General features: G+C 36.7%; 1 protein-coding gene across 3 annotated transcripts in view; it reads right to left on the bottom strand.

Annotated features, from left to right (window-relative positions):
- Positions 1 to 18136, bottom strand: part of cntn5 (contactin 5) — a 377750-nt gene that overhangs the window by 52125 nt on the left and 307489 nt on the right. For 2 of the 3 annotated variants that reach the window (XM_016490714.1, XM_016490730.1), the window contains 3 exons: positions 9447 to 9574; positions 7516 to 7691; positions 2 to 108 (listed from right to left, as the gene is read on the bottom strand). In XM_016490714.1, coding sequence (XP_016346200.1) covers positions 2 to 108; positions 7516 to 7691; positions 9447 to 9574 — 411 coding nt within the window. The remainder of the gene's footprint in view (position 1; positions 109 to 7515; positions 7692 to 9446; positions 9575 to 18136) is intronic. The other variant, XM_016490721.1, reaches the window with a different exon arrangement.

The following is an 18136-nucleotide window of genomic DNA, read 5'->3' as shown; positions in this document are numbered from 1 at the left end:
CTCAGCTTCTGCAAGCACACTGTCTGCCCTCGTCTGAGCACGACAGCCATATTTCCCAGCATGCTTCAGGAGGATGCTCCTGATCATCATGTCTGCTGTGGAGGACTGCTAAATGGAGGGAAAAGAGAGGAAGCACAAAGGAAAACAGAGAAGTGAAGGCAAGAGAGAAATAAAGCTCCGTGCGGTGCTTGACACCAGAGCAATCACTGCTAGCTGCTACAGCCTCTATTGGCTTGTGTGGATTAAGAGATTCCTGTTCAGTTTAAGAGCACGTGCACCATTACTTTCCTCAATCTGCTCTTCTCTGGAAATGAGAAACGCCCCAGGCGACACTGCAAATAATTCAAGGTCTAGAGGCAGCTCTTTAGTACAGGGGCTGATTAAAATTACAGCACATGAATCAGACAGCTGGGTGCTGCACCACTGTCTGCCATGCACTGTCTCAACAAATATGTGCTACCTGTGAAGAATATTCTGCTTTAAATAAATAAATAAAATAAGAAAGAAAGAAAGAAAGAAAGAAAGAAAGAAAGAAAGAAAGAAAGTAAATTATATTTGGAAAACAGAAGGAAAAATACTATTTTATTAATTTATTTATTTTATTGTGACTATTTTCATGACAATTAAACACATTTCCCCTCATTTATATTGTTAGTCACTGTTTTGCGTTTTTTTTTTTTTAACATTTGAAAAACTAAAACTAGAGTAGTTAAGCGATTTTCATTTACTGTACATGTACTCAATACTTGGTAGGGGCTCCTTTCTGTTAACATGCTTGGATACAGAACTCTGTGAACAGCCAGCTTCTTTGGCAATGAATGTTTGTGGCTTACCCTCCTTGTGAAGGGTGTCAATGATTGTCTTCTGGACAACTGTCAGATCAGCAGTCTTCCCCATGATTGTGTAGCCTAGTGAACCAAACTGAGAGACCATTTTGAAGGCTCAGGAAACCTTTGCAGGTGTTTTGAGTTGATTAGCTGATTGGCATGTCACCATATTCTAATTTGTTGAGACAGTGAATTGGTGGGTTTTTGTTAAATGTGAGCCAAAATCATCACAATTAAAAGAACCAAAGACTTAAACTACTTCAGTCTGTGTGCATTGAATTTATTTAATAGACGAGTTTCACAATTTGAGTTGAATTAATGAAATAAATGAACTTTTCCACGACATTCTAATTTATTGAGATGCACCTGTATATATATATATATATATATACATACATACATACAGTATATATGAATGAATGAATGATGAATGAATATGGGGTAATTGCAAAATTAAAGCTTCTTCTTTTTCTATTACAAAACAAAAGTTCATCAGTACTTCTCAGTATAACAGTTTATAAAATTCGTAAAAAAAAAAAATATATATATATATTTGTGCCACTAAGTTCTTTATGCAATAATCTGACAAATCCACCAACTCTCTCTTTTTAACTTTTCTATGGAAATAAAAAAAAGCACTATTAATATTTTAGTAAATTCTGCCTACTCTGAGAGTGTTTGCTGAGCAGACATTTTCTGGGGTTCATGAGAACATCCTATGGTACAAGTGACTCATAAAGTATTCATTAGCATTGAAAAACTAACAACTACATGAGAACAACATGTAGAAATAAATAATTAATTTTACATGGCTAATGCAAACGGAAACGCTGATGCACCTCGAGGGTGGAATGAACACTAGTCAAGTCCCTAATTTATAAGCATCTGACTAACGTTTCACTTACCAACTTATTAATATAAAATATGAAATACTATCTGTATTTTTTTAGAAACATTTTGTCACTTCTTACAGCAGTGTGGGTTGTGTGTAATTGCATGTTGATGTGGATGAAAGCATTGGCTAATTTATGTCAAAAAGGAACAATAAACAGAAGCTTTAATCAGCTCATTTTACATGAATTACTCTCAAAACAACCCAAAACCCAGTTAGCTGCTGTGCCAATTAGCAATTAAACCCATTGTGGGCTAATCGAATATAAAATCTCCTAAACCCTGGCTAACACTGCACGTGAATGTGTAACAGTGACATTTAGTTGGCCGTTAGATTGGTGCTCAGTGCTGCTGTGAACGAACCAAATGATGTTGTCAGCCGGAGGGAAGACTTCAATATGAGTATAATCTGATAGTAAGAGGACACAAGACGGTTTGAACTTAATTGTGTCAGTCGTAGCTGGTGCTGAGGAGTGATCCATCCCTATTAGGAGTTACATGAATGCATGCATGAGATGAGGCGACTTCATGTCGGAGTAGTGAACAAGTAGTTTATGTTATTGTCAAAGCCAGCCAATCAAATTGTAGCTTGCCAGTTTAAGAAATATATTTTTTGTGTGTACGAAATGCAGACAGCCTGGGACTAACATAGTGCTGAAGGCTCTCAAGGAATGGGCCATCATGGTTGACTAGTTGTCCAGTACTCGACTAGTCTATTAGTGAGTTAGACAACCCACTGATTGTTGATTGAAAATGTGTAGTTTGCTCATGCAGGAAGACTTATAAAGTGACATAATTTTTTTTAGCACTATTTTCCATACGAGAAATAATATATACAATATTGGTGAAATGTTTGGAATAATTAAAAACATTTAATTTCAAATGCAATATATTTTACAATATTACTGTTCAAATGCAGCCTTGTGAAATCACGTCAGTGCATGGTTTTGTGGCGGCAGAATGCCTGCTGATGCATTCTAATCAGGGAGTGTTGTCAATCCAGCAGGAAGGGTGGAGGGTGTGTGGAGCTGCTGCTCCTCTGAGACTCTGATAAACATGATGGTGTGATTTACAGCAGGTCTTTCATCATGATGACATACGGTCCCGGCTGACCTTTCACTGGATTGATTCTCACTCCAGTTAAAGCAGGATTTGGTGCAATGTGGCATCCCTAAAATAAGTAACTGTGACTCCATCTGTTCAGGAGCAACAGATTGAAGATAACTGTTTTCAAAAAAAACATGAAAGCAGTAAAATACTTAAAAAATACTTTTGGGGAAAAAGGAAAAAAAAATGCTATCATTAAAATATCATTAAAATCTTTAACTTTGTTTTGTTTGTGTGTCTGTGTTTTTGTCGTACAAAAGAGTTGTCGTAATGAGTGTAGAGACATTAACACTTTTGGGGGGGGGGGGCCGATAGACAATAGTATCGTGTATCGACGATAGTCAGAGATATCGCCTGTGGCTGATGCCTTTGACGATAGCAAGACGATTATTATTATTATAATCAGGCTACTAATACCCTCTAATACCCTCTAATTAATATTAGGGCTTATTTGTTGCAGTGTATTTCTTTTTCCGCGTTTTACAGTATTGCGCGTTATAACCAATCACACACAATTATGCTGAGCTTATGAATGCATTGGCCAATCAGAGGCGCTTAGATGACTCACCGCTGAAACAGCGGAGTTCCGTTGTTCAGCGTGCGCTGACTTATTTTTGACTCGCAAATTCTCTCATCATAAACAACAAAGTGCAGAAGTACGTGCGATGTACGTAAGTATAAGAGATTTATTTATCATACAGTGTAGATTCACTGATTTTAAAGTGCCCCTATTATGCCATTTTTAAGGTTGCTAATATTGTTTTATGAGTCTCCTAAAACAGGTTTACATGCATGCAAGGTCAAAAAACACATTAGTTTTCTCAAAAAATAGATTTAATTTGACCTTATTTCTAAATGATTCGTAAACGACTCGTGCGAAGCAGTTCAAAGAATCAGTCTCTCTAAACCCCTCCTTTCCGTGAGCCCTCACTGCTGTGATTGGTCAGATGGCGCAGTCCTTTGTGATTGGTCCAGAGCCGTAGACATTGGCTCTGGATTGGTCTACCGTGTACAGCGCATGTCGGAAACGAAACGCCCCTTGCCATAACAGAATGACAGCCCTGGAGACTTGTCAGTCAATAGAAAAGATGGTATCGATTGTACCTTACCAATTCGAGCCAGAGTCTGATGATGAAACGGTTGAACTGGCTGATCGACACGGGACTGATTTGCAAGCACGACTGGAGCAGGACGTTTCTTCAGGAAGTGCCAAGTGTTAACAAGTTTGTGGTAATTATAAGATGTGATAAAACAAATTTACTCTCACAGTGTAGGATACAGCGTCTTCTCGACATGATGTTAACCACACAGAAATGTTACTGTTTGTGGGCGGGCAAGTTGGCGACGTAACTTAGAACGTGGGCAGACATTATGCAAATGTGTTACTTCGTGACATAAATGTGTTACTTCGTAAGTTAACAGAATAAGATTCAAATTCCTGACGACTCGTTTAGGCGATTGCGAGCCGACTCTTTTTTGTTGATAGACAATAACTTTATTTATCGTGCACTGTCGGCTTCACAACTTTGCAGATAGTTTATGTTCACATACAGCTACATGACACACTGCATGAAAGGTAATATTCGAAAAGGCATAATAGGGGCACTTTAATGGGAGTGTTTTAAAAGTGCATATACTAGCGCTAGACTGAGCTTGTGATGATGTTCTTTGGTAATGTAATGTTCTTTGCTCGTTTTCTGTATCTGCTTTTTGAAGAACTGAGGAAATGTAAGCATTATAATTAGTAATTTACGATGTTTCTAATATTTTCTTTTTCATGTTAAATACAAATTCAGTCATATTAAAAACATTAGGCTGCTTTTATCCTTACACTGGAGTTGGTTCACTTTCCGGCAATGAAACTAGGTAAATATATAATTAAATAAATTAGCACGATAATATCGTGTATCGCGATCTCACAGGCTGACGATAGGACGATATGAAAATTGAGCATATTGCCCAACACTAGGGGGTATTAAGTGTCTCACTTTCACATATAATTTCCTCCAACATTATTTTGTATGACAGCAGTAGCTACAAGTAACTTATTGGTACTGGATTATTTATGATATTATCATATGTACAATAGGGGTGTGCCCGAAGCCGAATACCTTATTTGGAAAGGCACAGATAATGGCTTCAAAAACGAAAAACGGATAACGGATAATTCTGCCCGAATATTCGGCTGAGGCTAGGTAACTAGGGGATCAGCGCGATATTTTACACAAACCTCTAAAGTTACGCAATAATGAGTGTGTGAAGTGAATGCATGTAAACTTCATGAATGAAAAGAGCGCAAATCAAACACCGCATTGCTGTTGCCTCTCCGTCCATCTCTCAGAAATCAGTGCTTGGCAAGAGTAATATCAACTAAAATAATACATCATACACGTTCTACTATTTGTGTATATTTAAAAGGCAATTATTTCAACATTATAGGCTTCTATATGATACACGAATGAATGGAATGAGCACAGCGTGATCGCCAATCAAACAGCCGTTTTGCCGTCTCTGAGCGTCTCTCAAAAACCAAACCAGCTCTCTGTCAAGAGTAGGCTAATAATCAGCTTAGATACAGATACATTTTCTACTAGGCCTACATGTTTGCTTCTTTATCTTTTGCTGGTTTGCATGGCACACGCACATCTGTTTACAGAAGTTCAAAAAAAGACTGCTTAAAGAGTTCAACGTAATGAAAAAGTGCACCTTGTAATAATTCAGTCGTGTTCAGATGATTACTAAACGTTTGTCATGAAAGCTCTCTACTTGTATGATCAATTTATTTTTAGAATTTAATTTGCTAATTTAGAACACTGAATAGGGCAAATAGTCGAAACACAAATATTTTTCCATGCTCTGTTCTCCTTTTTCCATACTTTTCCAGACCTGCAAATTACTTTTTAATTTGAAGTAATTTTTTTAACTGCGCAGTAACCGATGAGCCAAAGGAAATCATGTTGTTTTACATAAACCTCTAAAATTACAACGCAGTAACAAGTGTGTGAAGTAAATGAGTGTAAACGCTATGAATAAAATAAGCGCAAATAAAATAGCAGTGTTGCACTTGCCTTTTTCCATGCATTTCCTGGAAATTACTTAAATCAATTTCCATATTTCTAAACTGCATAGGAACCCTTACTATTTTAATCAGAAGATATTTCAATATTTATTTATCGGATCACAAAAGGTCCCCAAGCTGGGACTCGAACTCGCGTTCCCCGAAGCACAACCGCACTAAATCTTGAAGCACTGCCTATACAAGGGTATCAGCTCCGACTGTTATAAGATATTTAAATAAATGTTATTATCATAAAAAAAATATTTTAGTTAAACATGGTATATTTGTTCAGTGATAACTACGAAAAAAAAAAAAGGCGGTAAAACCATAGACATAATGGTCTTATCAAGTATAATTGTAAAGTAAATTCAAGCTCCGCCTACTTCCGGTTTTATCCGAATACAGATACAGATACGAATAATTTTGTGATTGTTACAGATACAAATACTGGCTTTGCTGCACACCCCTAATGTACAGTATTAACATAATATCAGTTTTTTTTTTTTTTTATATATTTCCTCACTGTTATTGTCAATACCAGTATGCTGCGACAACCCTTCAACCAATAATTAAAAAAAAAGTCAGTTAAAACAGATATACCAAAAATATAGTGGTTTTATAAGAAACAAAAAGAGAGAGAGAGAAAGAGTAGACAGTAGTGTTTGAATTGAAAAAAGCTGATATTATTTGTTATTATTATTATGATATTATATGTTATTATATTATATTATTCCAACAATGACCAAATCAAGTTGATGCAAATAGTTTATAAAATGTTTATACTGAGTGATACTGATACGAAACTTATGCAAATTATGTAAAAATAGTTTAATGTTTCAGTTGAAAAAAACCCCCCTCTAAAATTACCTACTGTACATCCAGTGTCATCCAAGCATGTGCCAATGAAGCATGTGCCAATAACTGATGACATGCTAATACTGACAGTTACTATATAAAAAAAAAGTTTTAGCAAAATTATAAACAATGCACCTATACTGTTCTATACCCATACATACAATTCACTGCAGTTTATAGGTAAAATTATCACTAGTGGCCACAAATTATGATTGTGGGGCAGATTAACAAAGGTTTATTTTTGCATGATTCCTCAAACAATAATATGTTCTCACTTTTAGTATAGTGCATTTATGAACCAGTACATTTTGATGTTTTTTTTCTGATGTAGTAAACTTGCTTGGTAGCTCACCTGGTATAGCATTGCACTTGTCCAGTCAAAGTCCAGTGAAACACACATTATGATAAAAGAGGCCAAAGACTTAAGAAGCAGATATCAGTGAAATATAAGTGATTCATTGAAAACAAAAAAGTTTACTGTTTGAATGTTAAAAAATATATAGCTATTTTTAATATCTGCCAAGTCAGGTTGATGCCAATAATTGACTAAATACTAATACTGACTGATATCGATATACCACTGATAAATCATTTATCACTGATACATTGCATATTCTTTAAAAATAGCATAGTGCAAGTGACATTACTATCCATAAAACACCAAATAATACCAACCAGATGACTACCAAACAGACGCACAGTTCATTACCTACAGTATATGTCACCTACAGCATCAGCACAAGTACACAGAAGCACATCTGTGGTGAAGCCGCTTACTGTTTGAATGTACTCAAAGTGACCGCCCTCCTGCTGGGTGTTGAGCGGTTGGTTGTTGAGCAGCCAGAGGAAGGACACGTCCAGCGAGGGGTCATGAGTGACTTTACAGCTGAGCACCACACTCTCTCCCACTGTCACCTCCACCCGGATGGGGCTCAACTCCACCCGCATGGGCTCTGAAACATGATCATCATTCCGTCATCAGCACACAAGGACCATATGACATCTGCAGCTATGTCAGAAACTCTGGATACAGTTACTATTTGGAAAACAAATGAATTATTAAACTACAGTAAAATTCATAATTGTCAATTTGTAATTTTGAGGGGAAAAAATGGAAAATGGTTTCTAACATCAAGTTTATCCTCTAGTATATCAGACCTTGACAAACAGAAAATATGCAACAGCTTACTAAATTGTTCCTACATAAATTGCTGCATTAAATTGTATCATATTATTAATTAAAATAATATTATTTTATTGTTTTATTTGCAGCTTGTGTTTTATGAATGGCATCTGATGTCCTTATGCAATGTAATTTCCAATGAACATTTTTATTATTTTTTTTAGCTAGCATTAACAAAGATTTATAAATACTATAGCAAATGCATTTCTCATTATTAGTAAATGTTAGTTAATGCATTAACTAACAATAACTAATGGGACCTTATTGTAAAGAGGGGGAGGGAATAAAAAAGAAAAGAAAAGAAAAAGTTTCTCTGCCTCTGAAGTTTTCATTTCTACTGATGCAACTAAGGGTAATATTCACCAATAATTTCATCACCTAACATCCAAAATCCAATCCAATTCTACATTTTCACTTGGAAATATTTGACATTAGATGAGATTGTTGCATTTAGCTGTGCAGTACATGCTATTTTTTAAATGATATATAAAACATGCATTATACCCCACTAGTATGTTACATTCCTGTCACATTACCTCATTATGTTATTTTAATGTTAACTGACAACCAATTATCATCAAACACAATTATGGTTATTTTGCATTTCTAATTCATATCTGTCTAAAAATGTAGTGTTCAGACCTAATAATGGGTCCAGAGAGATAATACAATTTTAATTTTGCTTGCACAAATCTGCTGTGTAAACAAACAAAAACTGCTTGGTTTGAAAGTGACTTTTGATTATAGACACTACTGACCATGGACCTTTTTATCCTTCAAAATTTTGCAGAGATTTCACTAATGTGACCATACATTATAACTTTGACAGTTTTCTGGCATTAAAATGCATTTTCGTCAATAGAATGACAAAATAAGGACATTAAATATAGATGAAAATAGGGTATAAAACATTTTGAGCTTGTCTGCTTTCGACTGCTTTCAGAGTAGAAAACTAATTTGACTGGATAACATTTGTAGTGTAAAGGCTCAAATGGTTGAATGTGTTCAAATAGCCTCAAAAGGCCACCTACTCTCTGCCCACTGACCTAATATGTGAGCATTATGGGACGTGTTTTTTGAGAAAGCGCACAAAAACAATCAATTCCAACATTGATATATTGTGCCAAAATGCATCTTAATACAAGATGCAAACAGCGCCTCAGACTCACGTACAGTACAATGTGTTATGAAATAGTAATTTTGCACGTGACATGTATTTTGTATCTCAAGGGTTCCTATCAACAAATACTCACATATGCTAACAGTGATAAAGTTAAGACAATCTGTCCCATGCCTCCTAGTTATTATCTGTTTTCTTGGTAAAGAACAACCTCCTCAACAATAGCTGTCCTAGGAGACAGTAGATGCTCTTGTGAGCAGATTCTTGAGAGGGCAAAACAAACATCTTCACGCCTGATAAGCCGCAATGAACTCTTCTTCCATCTGGCTCAGTCAGGCGGCACTCTGTTTGCTCTAGTGTGGTTAACCACGGGATGGGGGCTGGAGGTTGTTGAGGGTCTCTTACCTTTCACCAGAAGCACGGTCGTCAACTCCGCTGAACCGAACTGGTTTTCCGCACGGCACACGTAGCTTCCCTCATCTGAGCGGCTGGAGTTAATGATGCGGAGGGTGTTATTCCGAAGCAACATGATCCTGTTAAAAATGGAGGATGTAATTCATCTGCCACAGTAAACATTTCTCAACTTCTTCAGAAGGTTAAATAAACTAATTAGCCTAAAATAAAAATAATGAATGCAAAAACTAATCAGCATGTGCCTGTAATAAGAAAATATAACATTTATGTCTAAATAACTAATGAAATATACCGAAGGTACCACAGTATTACCACATGTTAACACCTTGGTAGTAAATACGGTAACCTTTCAGTACCATGTTGTACAATACATTCATAGAAAAAAAAAATAAAGAAAAAGATTATTTGATTAAAAAGTTTAAAAGTGTGCACCAGTCAAGAAGTTAAAAATTCCTTTTTGGGTCCCACTTTATATTAGGTGGCCTTTACTATTTCAATTAATCATTTCATACAATGCAGTTATTGTCTACATATATGTTTTTACATTGTACTTGTATTTAAAAAAATACCTGCATTTATAATCACACTGTTTTCACTTGACTTACACCTTAACCCACCCTTAAACCTACCCATATCACCAAACCTGTCGCTAACCTTACCCATATCCCACCTCAATAGCAGCAAAAGTGTTTTGAAATACAATATGAACACAATAAGTACATTGTAGTTATTTTTTTGAAGTAAGTACATAGTAGTTAAGTCCATGTAATATAAAGTGGGACCCCTTTTTGTCTTGCAGTGTTCTGAAGTTCTGAGTAATTGTAAATATGTCATAAGCACAAACACAAACATGAAAATAGTTTTGTATATTTTTTAAACGAATATTTAAAAGATTCAGGTTTTTGAAAAGCATACAAAATGTCAGTACTACAGTAGATCTTGGAATGAACAGAATCATCGTCCTACTTGCACTCTGTGAACAAGTCTTGTCCTTCATTGTTATTTTAACATCTAGATTTAAAGATAACATTGTCAATAGAGTCATTTAAAATGTTAATTGACTGATAGTATCTTTTGGTGAGGATTAGTACATTGATGGCTATCAAAAGACATTAGCCAATTAACTGTTCAAAGCAATGAAAGGGCTGTTAATTATAAAAGTCAGAAGATGTAAGAGTATGGGTAATATCCATTTATATAATTTAGCTTATGCTTAAGTTAAAAGCGGGTCTTAAAGTGAAATAGCTGGTGTTGGTAAGGACAGAATGCTCTGATGATTAATATGCTCACCCAAGTATACGGCACGTCAAATGGCCTTAATCGGAATACTGTTAATTTGAGTGGAAGTCAAGATGAGATATACTCCTAATGACATTTTATTCTTTCTGAAACCAAGAGAGAGCAGGAAGGCAAATTTAATTTAACAGAGATAACTAGAGTCTCACTTTTATCTTATCGTTCGCCCTCATTCACTGTTCAGAGAGCAGTTTCAGAGAGCACCTCTGTGCTGCCCTCATATAATGAATTAACTTCAGACAAAGACAGAAGTCATTTCTTGTCTGAGGTCCAGGAAAACAATGGAGAGATAAAAAAAAAAAAGACTGTGTCTCGCTCTAAAGAGACCACCTGAGAACTCGAGCATATGAGCAACAAGCTCTCGGTTTTATTATAGCTCTTAAAAAGCCATCGCTGAATGCACTAAAAAGTTGTTATCTCAAACTCAGACCTCTTTAAGTAGATGAAAAATTCACTGCATTTACACTGCATATGTAGACTCGCATCTTATTTTTGGTCCAGTTTAGTCAAGATTGGGTCTCAGGTCACTTTCAATTCTGAATTGGGGCATTCAAATAGGATAGTTGCTTACCAACTTAAAATAACTTAAAATAACTTTGTAAACCATTTCAGATCTAATTATACAATTTGTACATTTCTGTGGAAACATTCAAACATCTTAAGGCCGGGACACACCAAGCCGACGGTCGGCCGTTGGCCAAAGTCTGGCTGACGGCAAGCGATGGTCGGTCTAGTTTGTTTGGTGTGTTCTACTCGTCGGGCTCACGTCGGCGGCAGTTTGCCCGATTCAACATGTTGAATCGGCGTCGGGCCGTCGGGACCATCGGCGCGAGTGAGAGCTCTGATTGGATGTTCAGTTTAGCGAACGAGTCACTGCCCGAGAATTAAAGCGAAAGTGATGAAAACAAGCACGTAAACGAAGGCGGTAAAGACAGAAGGCTGTTTAAATGTTACGTGATCTTTCCAAATCATTCTAATACGCAAATGTTTTCATAACAACATGAGCCGCTTGACATTATTAAAGTTATCAACGTTACTGATATTCAAAATGGTAAGCAATCGCTGCTTTGTTTACGTTTCGTATACATGCGTTTATCTCGTATATCTTAGTTTCGGTTTCTCCTTTTGAATGACGAATATATACTATTGATAGCTGCTGATATAGACAGTTAATTCCTCTCACGCATGCGCTGAACGCATGTGTTAGTTTGCCGCCGGCTGTAGTCTGTGCGGTGTGTTCGAGTGCAGCTTTTTGGTCTGACGCTGCTGATGTGAGGCGACAACACTGTCGGCTTTCATCGCCGCTAGTTCTTTGAAGTCGGCTTGGTGTGTCCTTTAAGCCTTTAAGCCATGCATTTCGCAAACTGCTCCTAGACAGCTGGAAAAACCCACACACACACACACACACACACACACACACACACATATATTTATATACATAAACAGACACCAAAAACCAACAAAATGACTAAAACTTTAACAAATATTGAAATGATGGAAAATATAATAATAAAAACTAATTCAAAGTATTAATAAAAAGAAAAAATAGCATACCAATTCAGATGTGGATGTATATTCCAGTATTTTTTCCCCTGCTTTGATTAGCAGAGGTGTGACAATGAATATTTACATAGCAATCATTTTATTAAAATTCAATTTCTGCCTAAAACTAACAGTCTTGACGAAAGGGAGCCGTCAGTCTAATTTATTCCCCATTAATTTGTCTCGTAATGTTTGGCTTTCATATTTACAGTATTAAGTACCCTGATCCAGCAGACGCTGATGAGAATTGGCAGGCAGAAACTCACAGAGGCGTGACAAAGTGTAACCTGTACATGGAAAATTCATAAGGATAAATCAACTAAGAGACGTTCCTTCAAGTAGGAGAAAGGGAGAACCCACATTCGACAAGGACGCGGAGCCAGAAAGGACGAGCGGCGGAGACCGGTGGGTATAAGCAGTATGCAAATGAGCCTTCATGACGAAGGTAGTAAAAATGAAACGTCCCCTTAGAGCCACCTAAAATATATTTTAGGCCACTTGATGCAAAGAACTCGCACTACTCCGGAGAAACACCTTCGAAAAACGCAGCGATTGCGAAAAATTCACACGCTGTACAGGAGTGGCTGAATAAACACCACAGAACATAATCACAGGCTTGTTTACAATTGTAAGGATAAAAGAAACTCAGATACTTTGATCTCCTGAGAAACAGACAATACAAACATACACGGGCATCTTTGAGACACCCCACAGAGGGGTGGTGCAGGAAACGCCTCTCTCACATATGCATCAGTGTCTTTTCATCTCCTCCCTCCACTGGATTCACTCAGAATGACACAAGTGCCCTTCATCCGCCACTGGATACCTTCCTTGGGCCAAGTGTGTGGACCTTACACAATATACCGATTTTCCATTTCCCTGACTAGGGCTTCTTTGGCGATGTTAGTGAAGGATTGACCGGGGGGTTTTGAGAGTGGCTGCCTATACTTTCGAACTAAAGGGATTAATACTTTTCATTTGGAATACAAAACCCTTGAACATTAGCGGAAATCCATGTTAATTACGAACCTTCATTAACTCCACACAGCTGTCAATGTCAGATAAACGCAGGGCAGCTTCGATCCCACCCCTGTGCTCCTCTCACGATTGAGCTTCTCTTCATTTTAGAGACGTCTTCCTTGGATACAGCTAATGTCAGAAAATCCTTTCACTAAAGTCACCCGTGTCCAGTCAAATACGTCTGTAAAATTAATTTCAACGATCATCTGACTGAAAATCCATTTTAACTACTCAGTTGAAGTGGGAAAAGAGCGGCTCCTTTATCATTCGACAATGTAGTGTGCCATTAGAGTAATCGAAACAAGTGATGCGATTCTCTCTTGGATCTTCTACGTTAAACTGTAGCTCATGCTCCATTTCATTACATATCATTTCATAGCATTGGTAGCGCTGATCTGATTATTTTAAATCTGATTACTTTGGAGCTTCCTAAGGCGCACATCACTACTGTTTATTCTTAAGTTTTGGGATTTGAACAGACTCCGCACTTCAGCGAATAACTCATCCGGCACTGTTTGTGCCAAAGACATGAATGATGCTTCAAACCGTGTGGCTTATTGAGCAGAGGTGTGTTATTACTTTTATAAGTGGCCTGACTTATTTCAATCTGGTGGATGATAAAACTGGAGGGAAATAATCTCCTACACTAACACTGAAGGAGGAACACAAGCCATATCTAAGCACTAGAACATAAGAACATTTTGGGGTGGACTTTTTTTACTTTGGCCAGAAAGCAACCACCTGGCCTGTGTAATGTAGCTGACATTCAAAATATGAGGAAGATGATGTAGAGAGCCCAGGTGCAGTTATATTTAATAGTGATAATCCACAAAAGATAAACTGTGAATTAAACCCAATACATGAAACAAAACATAAACATTAACAATGAGCTTGGCTTGACCAATCATATTTGACCAATATTGCTTCTAATCCATTTCATCTGCGACAATTTAGCAGCCACTGTGTGAGCGTCACTACAGGGAGCAGAAAATATCTGACTTAGCACACCATTCTGGTAACACTTAAAAGAATGATGGCTCTTTAAAGGTTCTTCATACATATTTAGAAACCTTTTAATGCCTTTGTTTTAGAGTTTAGGGTTCTTTATCCCAAAGTTTTTTTTTTTTTTAATCTGTAACTGTCAAAAAATCTTTCAACTATCTGGAGCTCAGCCATCCAACTACATGGACTGCCATACTGTGTGTTTTTCATTTTTTTATTTTTTTAACACAGCATCTAAATGCGACCAGCTCTGTTCAGCTGAGGATACTTCTTCTCCACTAAGCAATTGTGTGACAGAGATATTGAATTATTGATGATCCATTCAATTTTCAATTATTACTTGGGCTTATGAATAAACATGCCCAGTCACGAAAACATTAAAGCTATCCCGTGACTTATCACTTTTTCGTTTTATCATTGTGAATGGCTCACATACTGTTTATTCACAAAAGCAACGTTTGGCCTTCATAAACATAACAGCTTTTACTTAAACAAATGGAAAAGATACACTGTGACCCAGACAGATGCTGTCTGACCCCACAACCTCATCATCTGAGGAGAAAAACTGTGCCTCGATTACACCATTGCAAGTTATTTCACTTGAACTTGGCCTTCACTACATCCATTTTGATTTTATTGTATTTTCCTTTTTTCTTTGTTATAAGACATGCATAATATAATATAATATAATATATAAAAAGGGTTTTATTCAGCACACACACACTCACACACACACACACACACACACACACACACAGCAAAAATATATATATTACATATATATTATGCCAAGCAAATTAAGGTTATTTTTTAAAAGAGGATCATCCTTTTAATTAAGCTTTTCCTTCATTTTTTTTGACTATCAAGATACATTTTTATCTAACAAGAGGTCTATCAACTAAAGGTATTTGTTCATTGCATTTTTAAATATGTATTTCTGAATAAATCAATTGATTTAGATAAAAACACTACCATGCCATTGACCCAATAATCAGATATACTTTACACAGCCTCTCTGTAAAACGTCCTTCATGCTAGTTATAAAAGATATTGCAGCACTAAAATAACAAAAAGTGGAAAAAGAAAGAACTATATCTGTCCTTGCCATGTCACAAAAAAGAAAATACAATAAATTGCACGACTCAGATAAATTTGCCACACGATATATCAGATCACGCGAGCTCAAAGTCCATTTATCACCTTGTTACCTGAAGAACGGAGCATTCTTGGGCTGTTCACTTCTCCCATCTATCAGTAGTCACTGTGTACAAACAAACATCTATCACACGGCAGACAACATCATTTCAAATGTGATCTGCACCACTTTATGAACGATTCCACATACACACCGTCTGACAAACATGCGGCTGACCTCAAGAACACTTTGTTCTGACTCAACTGTATCTTTTACTGTGGCGTGTGGCTGCTGCAAGGGCAAATAGCATCTGAATGCTGGTTACACTATTACTTGTGAATTATTGATTTGAGAGAATGGAACTACAGCTTGATAAGCAGCAGGAAGTGAGGAAGGGTGTCAAGGTGAGAGTCGGCTTTGTGCTGCGTGTGGATATTTTTAGCGTCACTCTGCGGTCGGAGCTGAGGCCCATACGCACGTGCGGTTGTGTCTTATGACTGGTCTGGGGCTGTTGGGCTGGCGAAGCCATTTTGCAGGACAATTTGAAAAGAGTGCAAATCCCTGTGGCTATTTCTCAGAATAAATTGCCTGCTTTGCAACAGCACCACTGTCAGCAGAAAAGCCCGTAAATAATTTTGCAGCGTCCACTTGCAACCGAGCACAGCCTGTGATAAATATGTGGTGAATTGGGGACTAGGGGTCTCCAGAACCTGTTAGTTAAGTTGTGTTCAAATTTATTTGTATGTGTGTAGGGCATCATTTTTATTATGAAGTGAGGGCGTATATTAATGTTTCACTGTTGTCAAATGCCTTGCAACTTATAGAGGGACAAAGTTAGGTCTTGGTGACCTTGTTTTTACCCCAGCATGAATAATTTGCTTAATAAAAGGCAATACAATTGCTTGACCCTGTAAAGCCTGACATATGAAATAATTTTCTGAAAATACTTTTTAAATGTATATTTATTTTATTTTATTTATTTTTAATAATTTATTTTAATAATTTAATTTAATTCAATTTAATTTAATTTCAGTTTGTTGAACCTTTAGACAAAATATGCAATGTGGTGCATTTCTTGATATTTTTATGGCCAAAAAGTAAGATGAAATTCTGATAGCTTGTAATGCAAATCAGTGAGATCTTTTTAGTTTTTTTTTTAAATTTCTAACATCCCTTTGTCCAATCTGTAGTCACATTTTCAAAACTCTAAACACAATTAGCACAACATCTGTCTGTTGTGACCATACCATTAACACAATTCATGTTGTTTTCACACAATATTAAGTCAATGAACCCGTTTCTAAAACGCTTAAATTTTCAATTCACACGAGCTTACTCCATACCAAAATCATGGATCTTTCTTATCTTTTTTACGAATGCTTAAACACAGCAGGACAAAAATGAAGACCTAATGTTCCAAACTTTAAATATAGTGTAACACCTCTGCTTCTGCAACAACAGCAGCTTAAAAGAGCTGATAAGAATTATTTTAATTACTAATCATTGAGAAATAGCTGATTCCAGTCTTAATGAATAATTCCAAGTCTTTCCATTACATGGCCATGCACAATAAAAAGGCACTCTCTGGATTGGTTTTGTTCAAAAAAATACAGATCAACACAGAGAAGCAGAAAAAGAAAGAAAATGTCTAGAGGAGGGAGAATTGCACGAGAGAGAGGAATAGTTGGACGAGGAAAAGGACTGGTTGGACCAGGGAGAGGACAAGGTGGACTAGGGAGAGGAGTAGTTGGACCAGGACTGTCTGGTTTGGTTGAGCTACCAAATCAGACATCAAGAGACTACAGTGGACAGTCAGGACTGCTGAGAGGATTATTGGTGCCGCCCTGTCCAACAACCTCCAAGATCTTTACACCTCCAGAGTGAGGAAAAGGGTTCATCACATAAAAGTCGACTTAAAAAAATCAGAAGTCGTTCAACCCCTAATGTCCATACTTTCTTCTGCACTGGAAGCTCTTGTCACCAAGTCAAATATCTTGTGTGTGTGTAAAAAAAACATACTTGGTAATAAAGCTCTTTCTGACTTTTTGACAAGGGAGAAGGAGAAGTAGGGGGCAAAAGGCAAAGGGCTTTAAGTTTTTTTTTTTATCACTGACAGCAATTTCATTTTGCCAATAAAGCCTCTACTGGCTTTATTCACATTTAAATCTAGACTCAAAACTCATCTGTTTAGCTGTGCCAATTAAAACATTCATAACAAAACATTGTCCATCATAGCTGACACATTTATACATAGAAAACTGAAAATTGTTCATTTGTGAACGGCACACTTGTAAATAACACATCTGTACATTCATTTTAAACAATTACATGTTTCTTCCTCTATATTTCTACTTCAGTATATAGTGCATTATTTAATTTTCTGTTTTTCTTATATAAGTGTTATATTACAGTAGTGTTCCTATGTATAATTCCTGTGTATGTCTGCACTATCATGTATGTTTGCACTATGTCCATTAGGGGTTGCATCGACTAATCGACTAGTCGACTAGTCGACTTCAGCCTTGCCTTGCCTTTACTGCAGCAATTCTGTCACTTTTCTTTTACATTCCATAAAGTACTAATGACTCCTTCACTATGCTGTACACATTCTATCTAAAATTAATCCACACATTCACACACACACACACACACACACACACACACACACACACACACACACACACAC

The sequence above is a fragment of the Sinocyclocheilus anshuiensis genome, unplaced genomic scaffold (genome assembly GCF_001515605.1).
Source record: "Sinocyclocheilus anshuiensis isolate Anshui unplaced genomic scaffold, SAMN03320099.WGS_v1.1 scaffold569, whole genome shotgun sequence".
NCBI lineage: Eukaryota > Metazoa > Chordata > Actinopteri > Cypriniformes > Cyprinidae > Sinocyclocheilus > Sinocyclocheilus anshuiensis.
This window is presented reverse-complemented; position numbering and strand designations above follow the sequence as displayed.